Source organism: Nyctibius grandis, chromosome 12, assembly GCF_013368605.1.
Source record: "Nyctibius grandis isolate bNycGra1 chromosome 12, bNycGra1.pri, whole genome shotgun sequence".
NCBI lineage: Eukaryota > Metazoa > Chordata > Aves > Nyctibiiformes > Nyctibiidae > Nyctibius > Nyctibius grandis.
Window position 1 is genome coordinate 19006463 of NC_090669.1, and position 24124 is coordinate 19030586.

The 24124-nt window shown below is 36.2% G+C and overlaps 1 protein-coding gene across 2 annotated transcripts in view; it reads left to right on the forward strand.

Moving 5' to 3' along the window:
* The window catches only part of CDH13 (cadherin 13), a 484188-nt gene that overhangs the window by 225116 nt on the left and 234948 nt on the right, over window positions 1-24124 (forward strand). For both annotated transcript variants that reach the window (XM_068411196.1, XM_068411195.1), the window contains exon 5: window positions 6836-6988. In XM_068411196.1, coding sequence (XP_068267297.1) covers window positions 6836-6988 — 153 coding nt within the window. The remainder of the gene's footprint in view (window positions 1-6835; window positions 6989-24124) is intronic.

The following is a 24124-nucleotide window of genomic DNA, read 5'->3' on the forward strand; positions in this document are numbered from 1 at the left end:
CAAGTTAGTAACTTAAACAGCAATTAAAATATGGTGATGAAATGTCTACTGAAAGGCCAGATCAGCCAGTGAAATATCCAGGCCTTCTGTGACAAGTAATACTTCTTGGTCATTTTCCTTTGACATTATGAAAAAATGTGTTTATAAATTCTGTGCTGTCTGTAGGAGGAAATGTTGTGTACTGAATCCAGACTTTGCAAGTATATGTCTGAAACGGTCTATTAGGAAAAAAGAGAAGTGAAAATTATTTGTAATGAATCTTCTTGCTCTTTGTAAATTAAGAGTAAAAGGAAGCTGAAGGATTACCTGCTACAAAAGATAATACACATCTTGATGTGTTCATTGAATTACCTCAATCTATGAGCAAATGCTCTCTGTTAGCTATTTATATTGGTTAAATCCTCAAATTTGGTGCAATTGTAGATGAAACCTGCAGGCCCCAGTGCTACAACTGATTTTTCAAGGGCAATTGTTGCATCTGTGTACAGCTCCAATAATGAACCTCAGACTGAAGGGATCCACTGGTGCCCAGGGCTTCCTCATGAATGAATTTGTTTCATTTGGACACCTGTGCATCCTACTACAAAGCTGATCTGAATTTTGTAAAAGTTTATGCATAATTATGATAAAAAGCCCATTATGGTAAGAATATTTTTTTTGTTGAATATCAAAAGTCCTATTTCTGTTGACTATTCTAAAAAGACCTCAAAAAATGAATACTGGTGGTAAAACAATTTCACCTGTATTTAATATATTGTGTCATTTTCATACATTGAGATATTTTGTTGAAATACTTGTCTATGGAATGTATTAACCTTTGCAAATTTCAGATTGAGAATTGTTTTTATTATAGTTACTAAAACATTGTATTTGCACTGGTGTAACGAAATAATAGTTGGTATAGTAACTTCTGTAGGAAGCAGGGCCCCAGTCCAGAAAAAATACTTAAATATACCATTTGCATTTCAAGCAATAAGAGTTCTATTTCCTTCATATGCGTGAAGTTCCAAATATGATACCTGGTAACAGTATTCATGCAGTTTTGTTTGGATTGCTTCAGGCAAGGAACATTGGTACCATTTGCAGCCCCCAATCAGTATTGAAAACATGCATCAAAAATATGCTAAAACTATGTGCTTTAATTCTCATAATGTTGTTCCTAAATTTGACACTTCCTGAAATGTTTTCCATAACAAAACTCATAGTTAAGATGATATAAAAAATACACCCTCCTGAGAATATCAGTGTATGATATTTTATTTTCATAATTCATTTAATTTCGGCTCCTGATATTTTTTTTTGTTCCGCTGTTACATCTCTGACAGTTAGTACAGGATTTTCCACGTTCAATGTATTAGTACATCCAGTACTCAATACTTCAAAAATTTATACAGCTATTAAAAAGTCTCCAGTTTACAAATACACTATTGTAATAATACACGTGTTCCTATTTGAGGAACTTTTTTCTGTAATTCGTGAGAGTCTTAAGAAAACCAATGCAAAAGAATGCAAATAAGAAGTAATGGCTAAGCTTGTGATAGTAGTTCTGCCCAGTGGCCACTGAGTTTTTAATGTATATGTTAAAGCACAAAATTCAGACATTTTCCAGTTGTGTTTTGCTCAGTAAAACCAAGTCTTGGGGGTCTGAGAAAGAAAATAGATTTTTCAAGTTTAAGATAACCAAATTATGGCTTTCTTTGCTGAGTTAAATCAAGTCTGTTGTCTACGTGCATTTCTCTTTTTCTGGGAAATATATATATATATTCTCATTAGGACTCTCAACAGCATCAAGAAAAATATTTGTAGTTGATGACACAGAAGTAATGTCTGCTCTACCTAAATGTAGTTTTCCCCAGCTTTGGTTCCCCCAGAAACCAAACACTTCGCTTTGACTTTGACTGTGCTCCTTTACCTTGGCTGTCACAGGAGGCTGGGTCAGTGTTGTATATTCCTATTGCTGGTCACATTTCCCTTCTCATTCTGTGCTGCTGGTTTCTGGAATGCTGTGCCAGCGCAAGCACAAATAGGAGAATTTGAGTGATTGATTGACTGGCTGGTTTAAGCTTTGCAGTGAAAAAAAACCACATGGTCTAGGAGATTTATACAGCTTTGAAAATCTTACCTCATGCGTAGATTGGAGATTGAAAACTGATCGGGAAATGTTTTGAAATGTAGGACTGTGATATTGCCTGCGCTATTGTACTGCATAAGCATCTTTGCTGAAGTTTTATCCTGTTGTTTACTTGCATTTTGCAAATATTGTTCATACTTGTCTATATTAGCTCATGTTTTGAGAGCAGAATTTGGTTCCCATGCTTAACTAGTTTCTGTAGTATATAATTAATGAAGATAGAGTTATTGGGAACCAATGGATACAATAAATTATTAAACTCAGCAAGTTATATAAATTGCTTTCTAGCCACAGTTCTCGTACGTTTAGCTTATAGTAACGAGGCAGTTTCTGTTGGTTAGTGCTTTTGAATAACGATAGGAATATTTTGCATTTGTTTTGGTTGAAAGATTATTTGAGTCAGTACAGAGCAGATGGAGCCTCTGACTGTAAAGAGTGATTTTCAGTATGGTAGGACAGGAAGTGTCTGTTTAAATATTTATACAATGTCTAAACAATGGGCCTAAACCATTGTTTCGCTCTTGTGGAACATAGTGATTAAAGGAAAAAACAGTTCACCTCTAAATATTCCATGGACAAATTCATTTCCTAGGAGGCTGGGGGAGGAGGGAAACGTGAAAAACAAACAAACCCCCCAAAAATAAAAACACACAGGAGAGAGAGTGTAATGTGGTAAAATAAAGTGTTGGGGTTTGAACCAAATATTCCTGTCTGAGGGTGGGATTTGTTTTCTAATTAAAAAGTGAAACTAATGTGATGCATCTCTAATTTAGACGGTGTCAAGAACTAAGAAATTACAGAAGTGGTTGAAGCAAACATTTCTTAAAGAATGAAACTGGTAAACTAGGATGGTGCTGTTAAGAACAGATTTCCTGGGGTTGCAGAGCTGTAATGTCTCTCTCTGGGGATAGTGTGGGTTTTTTGTACTTCTATTTCTCTTCTTCTCTTGAGAACGCTCTGATTTACTTTTGCGATAAACCCGTAACAACAGGGGGATCACATTGCTGAAATGAGTTTAGCTGGAAGGGATATGTAATGTCAGCTGAAAAACAGCACTTGGTAAATATGTTTTGGCCATGGTTCAGCAAAAAGCAGATCCTGTCAGCTAAGTAACGTTCTGTTTTCTTGAAAGTGTCTTTTAGTTGAGAAGAATTGTACAGTCTCTGCCTTTTTGAAAGAAAAGAAAAAAAAAATACTGGTTTGTCTTGGGTGCTAGCTATGTGGTCCTGACAAGGCTAGCACGGATGCACTTCTGTTTTCGATACATTTATTCTCCGATATACCCTTGACATGGGAAAGTGTTATCAGTGTGGGGAAGTGAGTAATGTCTAAGCCTACATCTAATGCTGTCATTTGGGTCCTGGGTGAGGAAATAGCCTTCAAGAGTCTATATTATTGTGGGATGCTCAGCTGGCATCTATTCTGTCTATGCCATCTGCCCATGCAATGCCAAGGCCCCTCTGAATTGTGAGATCAGAGCAAGGGAAAATGAAATAAGTAGAAACTGGGTTATTTTTAGTAGGTGGGTGCTTGGGTCTGTGCTACCTTAACTGGACCATTTCCTAAGAATGAAGACTCTTTATATGCAACACAGAGCCACTGTCGTATGGTGCAGGCATTTTCAATATTAGAACCCGCACTGAAGTTCCTAAAGCCGTGAACAAATTATGGAAATAAGTGTTTCTGTCTGGGCTTCAGGTAGTAGTAACTCTGGGAAAGTCATTTATGTATTTTAGAAACACAAAAATGACACCCCAAAGTAAACATTCCAGCAGAAATAATCTGGCCTTGTTTTTTTCTCAGCCAGTAAACTGGAAAAGCATTGTTCTGTAAATACACTCTAAGCTAGGAAATTTTCATATGAACAGTGCTGTGTTTATGACAGTACTCAGAATAGCAGTCTTGCCAGAGGAGATGTCAGACAATCCTCCTGTTCTTTCTTCCTTGCTCTCGTTGAAGCACCAAACCATATGGCAAATTAAGCCTGATTTTTATTAAACTTTTCATTGTACTGAGCTTAGTGTGAACTGGGAAATGCACTTTCTTTGAAGTATGCAGCCATCACATAAGCATCTTAATTAGGAGATGGTAATGTTCTTCCTTACGTTCCTGGGAGCATGCAGCACCCTCTTGTGGCTAATTAAACATCTTAAAGACTCATACTGCTGAAAATTACTTTTTATGTAACCACCATTGCTCTTGAACAAATGATGCAGTGGTACATGGAGCATCTCTAACCTGGGCTTCTTATTACTACATCAAGCATAAGTCACTGTGCAATAACTAGATGCGTAGATGGGTGAATAGATGGGAGAGGAGGGTCTGCACATACTTGCACCGTGAATGTGACTGCTTCCTGAAGCTTTAAAAAAGCTGACTGAACACATCCAGCCATTTAGAAAAAAACTCTGCTGCCTGGTAACACTGGTCCTATGCATTATATGCCGAAGAATGGTTTACAGCTAAAGTGGGGATGAGAAAGGGGATGTGTCATAGCTCCAGGAGTACAAATCTTTCAGGTACCACATTGGGATGTCTTGCCATCAAACCTAACGTTAAGATCTTTGCCAGGTTTGAAGTTGAGAGGAAATTTTCCCTCCAGTCAGGTTAGCAGGGACCCTTATTATTATTATTACACTCCTGCCTTTCTATCTAGTGGGGAAAAAGACCTTTATCTGATTATCTGGGATTTTTCTGATAAATTCCCTTGCACAGCCCATGGTTTGTTTTGCTTTCTTGCTGTGGCTTGTTACAACTGGGGCATTGCGCCTATATTACATCTTAAATTTGTCATAAACAGTTAGGTAATGTTTGATGGCTGTGGTGGAAATGGCTGCAGTGTAGACATCTCTGAATTAGATTTTTGTGCTGGCCTGTGGCTGACTTCAGGCCTCTCAAACCACCGTTCTTATATTGGATGGGAAAGTGCACTTGTCTTGTAATAAGTCTCAGAAATCAGGGCAGAAGATGATCAATTCATCTTTTCCCTACAAAAGTGAGCAATGGTCATGACATTGCAAAATTGCAAGCACAGCTTTATGTTAAGAAAAACACATATTTTTAGGCTTAATGTAAAAAATACCAAAAATGGGTTGAACAGCTGGAAGCTTTTCAGTAGGAACTGTTAAGTTTCAGTTTCATCACAAAACCTGAAGATACAAAGTTACTTTGACCTTTTGTCACCTGCAGTGTTGTCTGCCTCTGCGTTTTGGCATGACATACTCAAAAATACATGAGAAAAAGACTTCATCCCTTAGTGTTTCTGACTTGGAAGGAGGAAGAAAAAAAAAAGGTGAAACAGGTTTTTACTTTGAAATTTCTCCCTTCCCCAAAGGGTTTGAGAATTGAAACTTTATCTCTGAAAATGCTGATTTCCTATTTCATAACTTGTGGCACTTTTTTCTCAATTAAAATAAAAGAATAATGATTATGTGGTTTAGTCAAAATCTCACTGCCCAGTAATCTGCAAACCAGCATTGCTGAACCCACAGCAGTGGGGCAACAAACATATATTTCCTCAGGGACATTATTAAACACCCTGCATATTTATTATCTCAAAATGGGAGCAGGTCCAGATTTCTAAGGCCACTTTTTCCCTTCCCCTTCCTGAGCTGTAATTCAGACCAGCATATAAATATTTGACTTAATGTTTCTGCGGAAGTATTAATGATATAAAACTGCTAGAAAGAAAAGAGCATGAAACAGCAGAGGGAAGGAATGGCTTGGCAAGATTTTCAGCCTTAAAGGGCTAGATTAATTTATAATCCTTCTAGATTCTGGTGTACAAATACAAATTTGCAAAGAATGTAGCTTATAACAAACATCATGTAGCTCTGTTTACATATGCTGCTGTCACTAATGTGAGACAGCCTTGAAATTGGATTTTTAGGGATTTTTCTCTTATGAGGAAATAAGGTAGTGATAGTAACAAGGAGTTTCTGTGCACACATGTCTGTCTATATATGATCTTAAAGGTCCTTTCCAACCAAAATGATTCTATGATATATAAATATACATGTAAATTTGGAAAGTGGAGGAATTCCAACTGTGTGACTGAGCAGTTCTGGGCAGGATACTCAGATATTTTTATGAGGAGTTTTTTCCTTTGGTTCAAAATCCTAGGAAAGGAGGAGTGTACAAGGGAATGAGGGGAAAAAAAATCCAACCTGAAAGTGGTCTATTTTGTAATGACTTTATGATGGCTAATAAAAAGGACTGACTAATTGGAAAATAATGTGTGATGTCTATCTACTATTGTAAGGGTTGTGGTGAAATAAGTATGCTTTATGCCACTCAATGGAATATGTCTCTTTTTCTTTCTTATTTTTGTAACTTTGTAGCTGTTTTATCAATTTAACTGAAAAAAGAAATAGAATTAAATAAAATGCCAAATTCTACACATAGAGTGAATACACTAGCAATGGAATGATAGAAACTTTAAGTAGTGAAATAGAAGATAGGAACTGACTAAGGACATGAGTAGCTTTTCCAGGGTTTAACACAAGAATTGCACTGTATTTTCTGAATGATTAAAACCATATTTTATAGTTATGTATTACCACGAACCATATTTTACAGTTATACATTATTGGCAGGGAATATACCTCGACATTAGGTAAAAGATCAAAACAGCCTAGGTGGTTTTAGAATGATTTTAAAAGTTGTTATAATCTGGCCTATAACTTCTTGCTTTCTGCCGTGCAGGTCATCAGCAGTGAAGGGACAGAGGGAGCAAAGTTTCGACTCTCTGGTAAGGGAGTAGATCAAGACCCAAAAGGAATTTTTAGAATCAATGAGATCAGCGGGGATGTCTCCGTGACCCGAGCCCTTGACAGAGAAGCAATTGCCAATTATGAGGTGAGTACTCACAGCAACAGGATCTCTAACTGTCGATAATATATATATTTTTGAATGTGTATTTGCTTTTGAAAGGACTGCAGTTATTGCAGCTACTGTCCTATAAAATTTCCAGAAGAACCGTTTGTCCTTTGGAAATGGCAAATGTGTTTATTTTTATGTGCAATCGAAACTCTACTCTGCTTTCTGCATGTAATTTCTGTCATTTATCTTTTGTAAAAATACTGTCTGAGCATCGTGTATGCATTTGAGTTTTGAATATAAAATTATGTTTGGACAAAAGGATATCTTTTTGGGAAGTTTCCTCTAAGGTACTACATGGTTATATTTTTTCTTTTTTTATTGCCAAGCTGTCAAGGGTATATACTATTTAACTCCATTTATAGAAATGGTTATCTTTTAATAGAGATAAAGAAGATTCTGTTAATATGAAAATATCAGCAGATACATCTCTGTCAGATGTATGTCTCTTACGAAGATTTTACTAAAGGTTCCTCTCCTTGTCAATAAATGCTGTTTCTCCCCATTGAAGTTCTAACAAATGATCTCTGAAATCTGTAAAATAACTGCACCACAATGTCCTGAAATGCATAGTATAAATAGGAGATCTGTCAATTCATGTTTTCTATCTAGCTCGTGAAATGTGCAGTCAGATAAATTGTATCTGGTCACTTTGATATAGATGAGCAGCAGAATTCAGAACACAAGATGGTTAGTGCCTTTGCATGTTGACACTTCTGCTGCAGCATGGGGGACCGACGTCCGCATCCTCGGGCAGCAGGGAGCGTGCGGTGCTCCAGCCCATGTGGGGCATGGGCTCTGGTGACAGTTCTGACTGCCATCCCTGGCCTCTCCATTTTGTCTTCTGCTGTGTAATAAGCAATACCTGTACTTTCAATGCCGTTTCTCTCCTCCTCTGGAAGTATTTGCCAGTTAATGACTAGTCATATTTGCTCAAACAGTACTGCTAAAATTTACCATATGTTGGTTTTCAACACTTAAACATCTATTTCTCATCCAGGTATACAGTGAAACGTATGTTAACCACTAGCATAGGATTTGTGGTAGTTACTGATGTCCTTCTCAAAAGAAAAACATTGCAGTTTCTCTTTTTAACACTGTTTCTCATCTTCATTTACCTACTGTTTCTTATTTTATCAGTGACTTTCCACCTTAATGTGTTCAGTATAAGCATTGAATATTTTTTTACTGGAAAACCATAGTAGTCTCTCCAACCTAATGCATCAAACCACAAATGGCCCTCCTTTCTGATCTGGCAAAATGTACACTTAAATTAAGACAAAAACATTTCCCTCGAGCAGCCTTTTTGAAGCAATGCAAATTATATACAAATAGTGCAGTGTAGTAGATTATCCAGAGCAATGTGAGCGTATATCCTAATAGGCTGTAGTGCTTTCTAACCTGTTATACAGCACTCTGCTCAGCATGCTCACCGGCATCCTGTTGTGCGAAATGTAGTCGAAAAGTTCAGTAGGAGAACCCTCAATTTGATTAGTCTGTCTTTGAATCCAGTCCATTCTTTCCCAATGAAGATGTATCATGGTGTCAGGAAGGCAGCAGGATTTTCTCCCTGATTTCCTTGGTCTACCAAAAGATGAATTACCTGAAAGACCCTTAAATTTCTCTCAAAAGTGTTTTTGTTTTCAGTTTTTGTTTGAGCTCCCCTCTGCCCAGTACTGATGTCCTGAAAGAAAAAGTTCAAAGCAAAGGACAAACAAGGAAAGAATAAATCTCCATGAAAAAAATACAAATTCTTTGCAAGCCATCATACTATCAAGTATATAATCTGTGGTGGGGCAAGGATAAAAAGATGAAATCTCTTTGAATCCTTCCAGCTGCACAGAGGGCTACTGTGTGTGAGCACTGATTTATTTACCTACACTTAGTGCATATATGCTCAAGAGATAAGAATTAAAAAAGATGTTAATAGGGCACAGAACAGAGCTTTAGTGACCACGGTATTTCATAGAACTTTGCAGATTTTACCATCCCTCTACCTCAAAATGTTTAAAATTATCTAAGAATATTTAATCTATTATAAACATTTGTTGTTGTTTCTTTCATTGAATGTTTGAAATTCTGCTCTACTCTGTTTCTCCTGGAGGAATACTGAAAAACCTGTACGAGTTTTTCTATATACTCATTACAAGAGAAACAAATGAAAGGAGTACTGAATTCTATGCAGACAACTGTTGATTGTCTGAGTAAATCCCCTCCTTCTACTATTTATTTAATATCATATTTTTAGTAAAAGATAGAAAATATTTGAAAATAGAGTGAAAAAATCTGTCTGAGGGTCAGGGCCTGCTAGTCTATTTGGTGCAGCCCATTTGTATGGCAATTGTGTTTTCAGAGAAGTTCAGGTTTTGTTGGTTAGCAAAAAACACAAGCTGCCAAGAGGAACGTAAGGCAGCTACATTAATGACACCCACCCTCCCTCCCCCCGCAACAGACTTATTTATCCGATTGATTTATGAGTTTATTTTTTGTGAAATCAGTTAAATTGTTCAAAAATGGACAAGTATGGGAAATTCCATCAAAATATTTATGTTGGGGTGATTAAATGCCATAGTAATTCTGACCTAATCACCTGCATGTTTGAAAATATGATGGTTTCTATTGAGAAAATGACACTGTGCCAGAGGAGATTGGGTGAGACAGCAGAAGCCCAAAAGCTACTGCACTGAAATTAGCCATTAGTAATTATTTTTTTTTCTCATGTGTATGGAACTATGCTAAAGAAATCATATTTGTCAACGGAAAAAGGTAGATGCTTCTGGTGTGTTTGTCCCTGTAACTTTGTGGAGTGTGTCCTTAAAGGTCAGAGGATGTCAGTCAGCTTCAGTTTTAAGTGAAAGCTGTTTATGAAGAGGAGCAAGAGGATGTAAGGATGTTATTATGCCCAGCAAAGACAGACTGTTTCAGAAAAGTGTGTAGTAATTCCTTTTTTTTTCTTCTAAAAAGGTCTGATAAAGAGCATCCTGACAGGAATTCTCTGGATCAGAATAAACCTGTGGATTTACATTGAATGGTTTTATTTTGGGACTTTCTACAGCCTGTTGATGAAACTACTAAGTGATACTTTGAAGAAAGGGCTTAAGCAGAATATGGGCATATTATTGAATTGTTTCTGGGCTGGTGAGATAAGCAGGTAGCCTAGAGCCCCTATTCAGTGGGAACAAGAAGTGTTCAGTTGTACAAATATGCTCTCAAAAATAATGTCTCTGATTTTCTCTCAAGATTTGAATAAATAAGACTAGCTGGAAATTTCAGACAATGGCAAATCATTTATTTATTTAGTATTGAAAAGTGCAGGTGCGTAAAAACAGATGAAGGAACTTGGTGGGGAGAGTTAAGATGGATTTTCTAGTCCAGATCAGTGAGGTACACACCATCCGAAAATTGCTGATAATCTACGCAATTCTGAGTTCACTTCTGATCCATGGCTTTTTCTGATCCCAGCAGAGCAGAAGTGTCTGTGACTTTTCAGTTGCATCTTTTAGCAAAAACTCAAAAGAATCAAGTACCTCTAAAAAGAGCTACAATAACAGAACTAAAGGGTTCCATTGAAGTTAGAAGGCTAGTTGTGCTAAGTATTGGTAAAAGGTTAGTGAATTAGGAAACAAAAAGCCCGTGGAGACTGGCTGAAAAACAGTGGTTATGGGGTCATCTGTTAATTAATATCATTGAGCTCATTTTCAAAACCTCACGTTTTCACAGACAATGTATTCATAGGCAGAATGCTTTCAAGCAAGTAAAAGCAGGAAGAGTTGCATATATTGATTACCGTGACCAAGATGACAAAAATTGCTAAGTTAAAGAACAATGTTATGTTCTTTACTGAAAGTTAGGCAGGCTCAGAAGAAATAGGAACAATATTCCATTAACTTTTTACAGTTAACGGATGAAATATTCGTTAGGCATTCCTTGGGTACACAACAAAGCCTGAAGTTGTATAAACTTGCTTCCTATCATTTATCACTGCATGTAATCCCTGCAGCAGTAAAATCCAGTCCTGTACCTCTTGAGCATCGGTGGCAAAGTGAGAACCAGTCAATGGGGGGCTTTCAATTGGGTCTCAAGATTTTAAAGGATATTGCTGTCATTGATGAGCTTTTTCATAATGCTTCCCCAGTGTAAATATGTGTGGAAGAGAAATAATCAGAAAGTGATCCTTTGCAAGCATGAAATGAAGTAGCTTGATAAAACTATTCAGCGCCAGTGTGCAAATTAGAGCTGTGACCAAATTTACCTAGGCAATTTGAACTGTTAATGAAGAGTTAGTTTTAATTATCTTTTTTTAAGTCAAGAGCTTTATTTGCTTTAGAAAATACTTAACAAGCAGAGGTGTGAAATCAGCCTTCAGCTTTTTTTTTTTTCATAATGACAGATCACCCTTCTGTGAAAGGATGCCTTGCAACTGGTAGTTACAGACTGAGATATTTAGAAAACTTATGCTAATGGGACTGAAAAGCAAATTAGGACTGTTTTCTCTGTGTAGTATAATTTATCTGTATTGGATAACAAGTAGACTAAGAACAGGATAAAGACCAATCGACAGCAACCAAATCTCTGGTGTGAACTGCTTCAGGTTAGGTTACATGAGACTGTTTTTTCTGTGAGTGAGCCAAACATTTAGGGTGATGCTGCAGTCCTAATGGGCTCTCTGTGTTTAATATGGAACAAATAATGGAAATGCTTCACAATCATAAGGAAAACTAGCTTGGTCAGGTGTCAAGGAGTATTTTGTAAGATAGATTATTAAGTACTTGAATGCATTTTTGCAGATATTGAAAGTATTACTGGAACAAAAAACTAGAAGTGAACCGCTGTAATTTATCCTGTGCAGAAGAACAAATGTGTCTTCTGTATAAGTCCATCTTAGTGCAGCCCCATCCTTTTCAGAATGATTTATCACACCCTGAGACTGAATCTCTGCAATACGCGTTGTGGAGATACATAGCACCCAGAAACATGCTTCTCTTTGAGAAGGAAAACCACAGACTTGCTTTTAACTTCAAGACTGGTCTAAACTGTATTTTAATCTTGGTTATCTGCACTGGCAGAATTGTCTGAAGTGTAAGTGATCTGCTCTGTCTTGAGCTAAAACCAGTTAATGGGGGATGTCAGACCTCAGTCATCTCCCACTAATACCCTAAAAAAAAAGAAGGCACTTGGCCTTCTATGGGAGGAGATGTTTGGTCTTGTAGAGATGTAAATTTCAGTAAAATGTGCTTGATTTAACTAAAATATCAGTAACACACAGAGACAACTTGTTAAAATACTGGTGCTCCCAAACTGCACCTGTTACATCAAAAAAGCTTGGAATAATGGCAGAGTACAAACTTTCAGGGAGGAATCCTGATTATTTAGAAAGTAGAAAAGAAAGAAAATTTCACTGTAAAAAAAAAAAAAGCTCTTGTGCAGCAATTGGATATGATTACTAATAAGCTAGAAACTTATATAAATGAGCTGTAGTTAGATCAACTGGCATATGGCTGAAAATTCTAGCAGTGAAAAAGATCTCTGTAGCTTGTGTTACATATGTATATGTAGAGAGCATGAAATGTTTTATATGTTTTTTTCTTTATATTGATATGTTTACATATATATTTATTACTGTGTTCACATGTTGGGGCACCAGGTAAATTCAGAGAGGACTGTTTTGAATTAGTTTCATATTTTGACTACAGAGAGAGAAATGAACACTGACCTACCATTAGTTTGTTGCTTGGCAGCGTTACCTGAAATTTAGCTAACCCTACATGGACTTTTGAGTAAGCAAACTGATGATAATGCCTATGCAAAAGACGAAAAATCATCACTGTGCATGCTAAAAGTAACAAATTGCTATAGACAAGATCTCATAAAAAACATGGGCAGCCTCTTGAAAAACATGTAATTCCCTCTGTCATGGCTGCACATGAAGGAACTGCAGGCTGCTCCATACCCTGAGGTGTAGGCATAATAATCTTAATGTAGCACAGAGACTTATGTCTCAGCAGTTGCACTCCTGTCTATATAATAGTCACGGACTATAATTTCTATAAACCTATGTTAGCACAGCATCAAGCTTAACATCAGAAATTGGTCGATTCACAGTTGAAGTTCAGTTATACTGGTATTATTCCAATATGGGCATTTTCATATAGGAAATCAACTCTACTTCTATATCAGAATCCCTTGTATTTAACTGGTCTTGAAGATACAAAATGCAGGAAGGTTAGATAGTCTGCTCTGGGAGTAATGTCACTCTGTCATTACACTCCTTTCGGAAACTTCCACTGCAACCAAAAGCTCTGGAGCAGCAAAATTTCACTGCTGTTGGTGGTGTGTTGGGCTGCTGTAGTGTGCATGTGGCTGTGCAAGTTCCGTTACTGATAAAGAGCTCTATCGGTTAGACAAATCTCATCCCTCAGCAACACTTTTATTCCAGTGTAGCCTGGTTGAGACGCATTGAGGGGATTTAAGGTGCTTGATATGAGGCTCCGTATGTCTCTCTGTCTCTGTTAACAAGTAACTGTTGGTGTCTGTAATCTCCAATAAAGCATTCTGTCCATAAAATGGCATTATGCTACAGAGGACTCTATGAATCTTGTGGAAACTGGTTCTTTGTTCTGACAATACCAGCTTCGTACTGAACTTTGTTTCTGACATGATGGTTCACAACTTAGCACTGCTTTTACTCTATGGGGAAAGGGTGAAGTAAATGAATCTGTCAACCCAAAAAACTTCACTTTTTATCTAAAAACTAAGAGTGATGGTTTAGTAAAACAATTGTTTCTTCCTGTTCTTCTCTAACAAATGGATTTAGATATAGAAGGCATTTTTTTAGGATGCCATAAATTGGAGAAAACCAGGTATTGTTAGAAGATAATTAGTATTTCTTTAGTCTTTTTTTTTTCATTGAGATTATGAAATGGCAAGATTAATATTAACAGATATTTCGTCAAATCTGAAAGCAGAAATGCAACAACAAGAACAAACCCAGCAGAAGCAAAGGTCTAGATTATTTGATGAGATATGTATGGGCAGACTCCTGAATTCATGGGGACTTTTTGGTCTTGATTGTCTACCAAGGTCAAAAACAAGGTGGTCACCATAACTGTGCACAAATCAAATATTTGAACATATAAGTTTTACGTAGTCACATTTCTTAAAAGTAAGGTTTAAATAATTGCTTGCACAGCTGGGGTATAAATGGGATTTCCAGCTACTGGAAATATCTGTCTCCCAGGGTTGGTTTATGGTATAAAAAGAAAACCTGACAGGAAATTAAGTAAAAATTCATGTTATTTTTATGTATATTCTCCCATTTTGTCTTGGGGGAACAAGATATCTATTTTATATAAACTCTCTAATTTACCATATCTTGTTCATTTTTACTGTAAATAGTCTAGCCAATACATCCTGTAGATCTTAATGTTATGAGATATCAGCAGGGTACTGTGATTCATTTCAGAAGCCACTAGCATCCTCATATCATTTATGTGGAAAACATACAAAAGTCAACAGTTAGTTTTGTTGGAGGGCATGTGCTTTATTCTTAGATCTAACTGCTTGCATGGCTTTGTCAGTCCTGCTGTTCAACAGCACTGTCATGTCATTTGTAGGAGGAACAGAGCAAAGTTTCATTAAAGGGAAAAATCAGCAAAGCTTTGTTTATAACCTATAACTGTCAAGACAAGGTAGTGGGCTTGGATTTCTGTGCTAAAAATAACCCAGACTCCAAACACCAGGCAAAATTAGTATTTTCTCATTGAAGAGTGGGAGGTGGAAATGCACAGCAGTAAGAAATAAAGAAAAATTGGAGTTTACCGAGACAGTAACAAAGGACACAATCTAGTGTCATGGTTGTTCTGTTTGTTTGATTGTTTTTTACTATTATTATTTCTAGAACACCACCACTCTTGGAAAGAATAATGATGTGTTCAGTGAAACAAGAGGAGGGTAATAACGTTTTGGTCATATTATGTTAATAATCTGTGAAACTACTTTTGCTGTTACGTATTGATTGCATTTTAAGGCACTTAAATGTCATCATGATACTTCTTCACTCTTTAGCATGATCAGTGTGTTTGTTTGTTTTCCTTGTCTATTTGTATTATAGCAACCCTCAAAATACCTTGCTGAAGGCTCACCATTCTAGTGAGCATAACCACCCAGGAAGACACTTTGCCCTTTCCCCAGACCTTGTGTTTTCCCACAGCAAAAGGAAGGAGTCTTGCCTTGCAAACATTCCTCGTTGTTCCCAGCCTGATGCAGTGATGGACGTGGCAGCAGTTTCAGAGACGACTGATGTGTTATGCCTCTCTAGCAAGGGCACATCAGGTCTGCATGGAGGGAGGGAAAGACTAGATGAGCTCCTACAGCTTAGGTCTGTACTTCCCGTTACTTTGTGTATCCCAGTTCTGTACAATTTGTCACAGTTTTTCTCTGCTGTGTACTCAGATGTGCCTGATTATGCTCATGTATGCAAAGATGAAGCTTAGAAGTTTAGAGGAAAGGTGAGAACATCTTTTTTTTTTGGTTGGCGTGAGTCAAACAACTTGGTTAGGAAACCTTTTTCTGCTCAGAAACTTTCCTTGAACCCATTTTGATATATTGCTATTTTGCCAACTAACCACAGATTAAGTAGAAACTGTTAATCTTGTCTTTATGAATGCCAGGGAGGGTCCTGTTTCATCTTTTATTAGGTATATATTTTTTGTTTGGTTGTTTGGGTTTTTTTTCTGGAAAAAGTGCACAAGTTCTGAGCTTCTTGATCCTTTGCTAAGCAGGCAAAAACATTGCAGTGTGTATTTTGAAACAGAGTACTTTTCCTTTGGCTGAAGTCAAAGTCTTGAAGGTCTGGCCTTGTTATTTTGCAATGCTACTTTAAGCTGTTCCTAGTCCATTAGTAACATTCAGAATGTAATACAGAAATTTTTGAAGGTTGGTTGCTCAAATCTCCATATCACTTGTTCCTCCCAAAAAAAAGAAAGAAGTCTGTCTCATTGAGATATTTGGTCAAAATTCAGAATCTTAATGTTCTTATTGCTGGAGAGACCTTGATTTCTATGGCTATTTCTTCATCTTGGAAATGTGAGTCCAAAACAATCTATAGCTTCTTTTTTTTTTTAATGAAAACTGAGGTATGGTCTGTAATAACTATTTTTTTTTTTTTGAGAACTAAAGCAATGAATTCATTACATTTTTTGTCAATAATTTCCTGTCTGCAGCTAGAGGACCTGCTGTCTCCTTCTGACCTCTTGTTCTTTATGTACCTGAAGAAAATCATATTACCTATCTTATCCTAACCTGCAATCTTCTTTTCATTTTCTACCTTCTCATATCTCTTTTTCCCTTGCACTTTTAACTGCATTCCATAACCTTTTTACTCCACATGTCTTGATGGTTTAAGTCATTCACTTACACTTTTCCTACACTCTGCATTTCCTTATTCAGACATACTGACCTGTTTTATGCTCCTTATAAGTAGTGTTGCTAGGGGTATGCATAACCGTTATCTAAGCATGCATTTGTTTTGTTATTGTATAGAACCTTTCTACTGTCTTTGCAAAAGCTGTGCTGCTTTATCAGTTCTAATCTGCTGTGTTCATAAGTAAATCCCTTTAGAAACCTGTGTTCTGGAAACCCTTGACTTTGGATTACTTACCACATGTGCCTACATTTTCTTCGATTTTGGTGAAAGAACCTAGGGGGTTAACACGTGATAGTAAGAAATTTTGGTGGAAGAATTAGTTTTGTTTCTATTTTAACACTTTTTAGACTGTATTTCTCTTCTGTCAGATTATGCTTATTTTAGTAGTATATAGTGAGCTGGAAATTTCTAATATTTTATTAAAAATAATTCTAATACTTAATTCTGTCAACACTGGAATTGTGGTCTACTCGAAAGTTGTCAGCCTCAAAAAGGTAGCTGTATAATAGAACACCTGATACAATAGTTAGTTCTGTGACTTCAGAACTGTGGTTCTAGTACTCAATCTCTGTAAAACTATTGTAGGATAATGGGCCATAATTTTCAAGTTGTATATGCATGCGTTTGTGGCAAAAACACTGAACAGATTTGTAATTTTTATGCAGAGGTAGGTTTTAATTAATGTGGAGTGGCATGATATTTTTGCAAAATGTGTAAAAAGAATTTGTATAAAATTAAGAAGTAAGCGTGGTTCAATGATTCAGTGTGTGGATTCTGTGCTCTGTTGCGCATGTTTCTCTAACATCATTAGATGAACCTTAGGCATCCTACTCTCACTGTCTGAAATCTTACCTGCCCCATGAATTTAAAATATGTCAGAGCCCCAAAACTTGCATGAGAGTTTGAGTGATGCATTGAGTTCCTTTTAATCTGGCTTCTGGGATTTTTTTGATCCACGTCATCCGGACTTTTCAGTTCTTTTTGGCAGTTACATATTTATCTCTTTAAAACGAAAATATGACAGGACTCAATAGGTGGAACTTCAAGAAAACTACTAACTTTAATGAAACTCATAAAAATGTAAGAGTTGGCAACACTACACACTGCAAGCAGAGCTGTGAGAATCTCCATTTTTCCCTTTATTAGTCTTTTGTGGTGAAAATATTCATGGAAATATGATTCTTCTGTGTTCACATTTTTCCTTCTTTAGATCTTTTTCAATGCATAATAGCAAATGAAAGAGAGGTGTAGGGGACTACAGTTATAAATATTTAGAGCATTGTGTGAAGAGACTTCTAATATTGTGGAAATTTCACTTGGCATCACTTTGTTAACATGATAACATGGCAATGATAAAAGTCTTGCTGTATTTGTCCTGGTTTGCTCAGGTCATTAATAATTATTTCTTAATTAGGCATATTCCTTAAAACAAAGCTATATTTATGTGAATGTCTTGATTTATTTTTTATTTCTAGTAGCTCATTAACAAGAGATGTGACTTTAGTTTAAGACTTTTTGACAGATAATTCGTTTGTATCAGTTTATGTAAAACACCATATGCCTGGACTCACATGATGGATCTTTTTGTTTTGAGGGGCTTTGTAATCTTCTTCAGAGAACAGAACAGGTCTCGGTAGCTACTGGCAAAACTCATTGTACAGGTGTGTGACTAAAAGTTTGTGAGCACAGATACCTTAGCTGTAATCCTGGTCCTTTTGAAGTTACTACACAAGGACATTTTTTCTCTGAGAGCATTTCTATCATATTCAAAACATTTTGTTTAAACTTATTGGGCCGCTGGCGGCAGGAGTAGGGACTCGTAAATGTTCTGATTCAATCTCTCTGAAGCCCAACACTAAACTGTAGAGGATCATAAAACAGTCCAGTTGGGACTGAAGGCTTCTGAGTGGGAAAGCCATGGGTAAAATATTGGAGAAGGTAGTACGGAGCTAGAAAACCTCTGTTTGAAATGGTTATATGTACGAGAGGCTTGGAGAAATATTAATTACAATTTCTTCTAGTTTTTATCATTAGCTTATGTATTATCTAGTATATCCTGCTATGCAGTTGTATTTGCAGTTTAAATTTGGAAAATAGAGGTAGTTCATCTTTGCAGAATTCTTCCCAACCTCTGCTCTGACATTGTTCTTCGTATTTGTTTTACATAATGGTAATTCAGATACCTGAATGCAACGAGTTTGAAAGACCTATTATCTTTTTAAGGCTCTGGTATTATATGTATTTCTTAAATGTATTATGTATACATAATACACAGGTGATATGAATACAGATTACAGATTTTATTTGTGGATGGAAACAAATAAAACAATGTACTGCTGTTATATTTCTGTTAGTTTTAGAAGATTCAGTAGAGTTAAATAACAGGATTATGATTTACTACTTAGAAATTACTAAGAGGGAGGAAAATCATGACAGTTTTAAACTACCAATTTTTCTTGTTATCTAAAACAATTTGTAAAAAAACTTCAATTTTTTCCTTGCTGCTAGGGAAACCTAGTGGAGAGGTCTAAAAAAGAGTAAAGAAAATTGTTCTAAAAATAACATATCTTCCCTAAATGCTATGCAACTTTATTGTATTTTACATTTTCCCCTCTAAAGAGGAAAGAAAACATTTGACATGGAAGAATGCCCTACTGGCTGACCATTTTCTATGAGCTTCTGTTTCCCCATGACCACCACGATAATTATCCCCCACTGTATACAGAGAGACTGTGTTTCATTCAACAGTCTTGGGATTCACAAGTCTGAAGGCCTCATTCCCAGCAACTGGAGTTTTTCCTCTGAGAGGACTGCAATCTTTGCCTCAGTCAGAAATCTAGAGCTTCTAACAGACACTTGGAGGAAAAACCAGCAATTTTGGTACTTACCGGGCCTAAAGTGTTTCCAAGTTCAAATCTTGGGATGTGAAAATTTGTGCTGTGTATGTGCTGTGCTCTGCAGGGCATATCTAATGATGCTGACCTTATGGAGTCGTGGATGTGCTGTACGTGAAACCAGCAAATTAAAGCACAACCTGCTATGTTTATGGGCTCGAAGAGACAGCAAACTGATTCTCCAAACATGTAATTTGCTTGTCATTCAGCTTTGCAGAACACAGATGTGGCAGTACAGAAGTAGGGGATTGTAACGGCATTTGTAACCTTTAATATATCAACAATACATGAATTTGAAAAACACACTGCATTTTGTTAGGTTTTAAATTGCAATATTAACATTCACTATTAATTTTAAGGTACTAAGTCATCTAATGATACCGATATTCAGTTCCTGTTAAACCTATTTGCAATTGATATTTGCGATTTATTTATTAAAGAAAATGCTTTAAAGGAATTGAGGTGTTTGAGGGTATGCATTTAATTTCACTCCATTTCTTTATTGGTAGCTTTGATCAATGCTGTGCTTACTACCTCCGCCACATGCTTTGAACTTGTAGATGCAAGCGTATAAATAATTTCCCATGTCAATTCTTGGCTGATCTTCCCAGGCTGAAATATAAAAAGCAAACTGTCTCCTAAATTCTAGTGAGTGGGATTAGTGAATTGATTAGTTGAATTCTGAATTAAAATTGCAATTAAAGGCAAAATTGTATTTCTTAGAAAAGCTTCAAGTCATTTCCCCAAAGTACAGCAGTCAGATTAGACTTTTGACAAAGGTTTGTATTGTGAATAAAAACTTTTCAATAACATTTTTTTTTCTGTTTGTAATTCAAACTCTCAGAATAGTAGCAATTAGTAAACAAAAAAGATGTGATATATATTTTTTGCAGTTTTTCAGCTTACAGAGGAAATTCTATTGATTTTCTTAAAATACTAAAGATGTGATTCGGTGAAAATAATTACAAATAAATGCCATCAGTAGCATGTAATGATTTTTTTCCAATAGAATCTGCTCAAAATATTTAAAATGACAGTGTAGGCACTGTATATTCAATTGCAATTAGTATTTACAGTGTATTGATATATGCTTTGCTGTAGCAGTCTCAGGGCATACTTCAGGTACATACATTTGCATTAGAGACTTAACCAGAACCTTCCCCGATGACAGATAAAATGCCGAGAATTTTATGAGCGTGTTTGTTCCTAATACTGGCAATATTTTACTACCCTCTTGTGAGGTTCCCCCTTTCTTCATTCATTGTATTTTGTTCTGGGCTTTGTTAGAATATTCATTAATGTCTTTCTGAACACATTTCCATCACTTATTCTATTTCCATCATTTGTCTTTTTCAGTCTATATATGTGAATGTTATTGGAAATGACCACAGAACCTGACCTTTAGATCTCAGCAGTTATTGCAAAATACACACTTTTTAATCACCTTACCCTGCAGACATCAAGAGCACATTGTAATCCGCAATGAAGTGGTTTTGGTGATTTAGTAGATGCTGCTCCTCATATAGCATCAATAGTGTCTCAAAGCTGCACCTATGTAGAAGGATCCTTTGCTCCTGCTGATATTGCTGTTTAGACGACACAAGAAGCTAATGTGCTGATATCAGCTACTCAATTTCAATTTTAGCTATTCAGCACCACAAATTATGGTATGTTATGACAAACGTAAAAGGTATGATTTGAACCAATTGTGCATTCTGTTCCAAATCCCAAAACTTTTGAGAAGCCCATAATTAAGGTAAGTCATATCCACCAGGTCAATTTTCTTTTATCTTTTCACAAAGAATGCTAGGACATATGTATGATGCTTATAAGCATCATTTTAAGCTAGAATTATTAAAGCTGCTTATTAAGGAGAATGTTTTCCTTTTAATAATGCAAAATTTGTCCTATGTGAGTAACATGGAGAATCTACCAGCCTCTGCACAGGCTATTTGCTTTATCCTAAACTGGAATGGAGGAGTTAGGGTGGTAGGAAAGGAAGTCAGAGGTTCTTTACAAATTGGAGCTGAAATGTACCATTTTCAAAATACAAAAACCCCAAAGCACTTAATATTTAAGTAACTCTACTGCGCATTGCTTTCACTTAGTTTTAGATTTTTAGACACTAAGAATCTCTTAAACTAAGATTTCGCTCTTTAAAAGATGTGGTAGATCATCTTCCAATTTTCTGTATTTTATATGACTCTGTAATTTCTTTTCTACAGTTTTTTTAGGCTTAAATATGCAGGGAAGTAAATGCTCATTTTTCCCTTGTGAAGGCAGTATTTCAGTTGTCTGTTCTGTTAGATTTGGATGTAACTTTTTTCTAACAGTTGTTAGAGAATTCAGAGGATTTAAACAACCATTGTCTTAAAGGTGTCTGGATCAGTTTTCTTTCTTTACTTATGCTGTCACCTTAATGTCACAGATTTGCTGCTTCAACTTGGATATTAGTGCACTTACTAGTAGTAAATGCTGACTAAAACCACTTGGCATTAGTTGTAGAATAACTCATGTATGCATTGCTCAACAGTGGTGAGGTTGGCAATGAAGTGATAGGTGTTGTTGTCTTATCTATCTTTGGGGTAGCATAATTGCATCAACAGTCTGATACTGAACTGAGACTAATTGTTGTCTAACTGCTTCCCATTGAGACTGTAATATATTAAACCAAAACCCAATAATTTTACTAAGACTGTTTGCTAGATAAGATTGAACTTATAATACAAAAAAGGACAGGAGAAATAGATCATCCAAAATAAATTCTGCTAAAAAGCAATGATTTTTTGCATTAAGTGTGGTGCTTACTAATAGACATGATTTCTTGTTCTGCATATTTTATGGTATTTTTTGCTTTATAATAATTTTCTTCGTTAACGAGCAAGTGAGTAGAAAAGTGAATGTAAAATTTGGGATGTAAAAAATGGTATGTTTAAATTTTTAAAAGCTCTTCTATATGGGAATAATTACAGAATGTACAGTGCAGTAAATAATTTGGCTAGTTGCATTTGAAATCTGTATAGCTCTGACAAGCACAGTTGTTCAGGAAACTAAGTTCTGGTGTTATGTCTCAGATACATACAACACATGAGGTGCCAGGTCCAATTAACAGTCTGATGGTGGTAAATCCATTATCCTTGGAAAGACAGTCCACCATCAGGAGACATTAATTCAATGTGACACCAACTGGGGTGTTTATATACAGCTAATTGCAATGTCAGACATTCTGCTCTAATTGAGTTTAATTGTGGCAAAATTGGAGTTAATTAAAAGTTAATGGTATAGAGCACATCATGTTGTTATAAACTATGGGTACATGTTTCATATCCATATTATTGTTATTTAAATGGTGCTTTCAATTACTGTGCCTCATATTGGCACTTTGGAAATGCACTGTAATTGTTTTCATATCACTGAAAGTTTTTGAGTAGGCATGTAAAAATGTGTTTATTTTTTAAAAGCTTGTTAAAGTTTAGGTTGGTTCATTATATCACAATGTAAATGTCACGTGATGTTTCCAACCACCTTTCTAAGGAAAGGGTTGACTTTATGAGAGTGCTAGTAAAGTAGAAGAAAATTCTAGTTCACCTTAAGAGAAGGATACCATTTTTGACATTGTCCATCATATTTTGACAAGGAAATCTCTGTTCTCTCATCTTTCATGAATCCATCTTTTTCTAATTGTGTCTTATCCCTGGCTGTTCTGTCAGCATCTCTTCTGATGAATCTGCTTCCTGTGGGATTTTCCCTGGTCTGTCTTCACCTTCTTCTGTCTCTGCATCCCTTGTCTGTTCATGTAGCTTCCAATTATATATATACTGACAGCTCCATCTCTATCCTGACCTCTCTCTTGATGAAGTTTTATATTTCAAAACCTTTCTTTGACATGTCCTCCTGGATGTCTCACTGCCGATTCAGAAAAAATCATTGCACCTTCCCCCTTTTCTCTCAATATAGGCAGAACCCAACCATCCTACTGCCAATCAACCCAATAGACTGTTATCTTCTCTGCTTGCTCCACGTAGCCTTGCCATGTCCAAGCCTTTCAGATCTTCCCTCACTATAACTACAAACTGATTTGCTCCTTGCATACTATATCCTTCCTCCAAGTCCTAGTCTTCTAAGTCTTAACATCTCTTCCAGCTTTTCTGCAGCACAAATACCTTGTAACTCCTGTTCATTTCAAATGAAGCTGCTCTGTACTACGAGGTACTTGTACCATGCTACCACAGTGTTCTACCCACTGTATTTCTTCCCATTGGATTAAATTCAAGCTATGTGTTTGTGGTTAAAACGTAGTATCTTTGCATTCAATGGGAAAGGAATGAATTATCTGTCAAGCAATGAAGTGGCAAGTTGGCTAGCTTACTTTATGGTTAAAAGAGTTTATAGCTTTAGATAGAAGAAAGATCTGACATGTATTTTTAGTATTTAAGGTGAAAGAATATTACCCAAAAACATAAGGAATTTGGCGTTAAAGATAATAAAAATTGACCTGTTGTTCCACATCCCAGTGTTTTCTAGATGGTTCTTTTCTACACCGTAGTGAATTGGTTGCATATATATGGGAGTATAAATGGACTGGTTAGGATTCTTTTTTTCCTCATGTATTTTTTTCCTTCACATGGCTTGTTTAGAACTGTCCAAATACGATGAATGCAATGATGTGAAAAGCTTGTTTCCAAGAACTATGGTTCCATGTACAAATCGGGCATTTTGATATAATCAGGTTAATGCAGACAGGTAAACATTATTCTAAATATATAGATGCACAAATAATGATGTATTTGCAAAGGC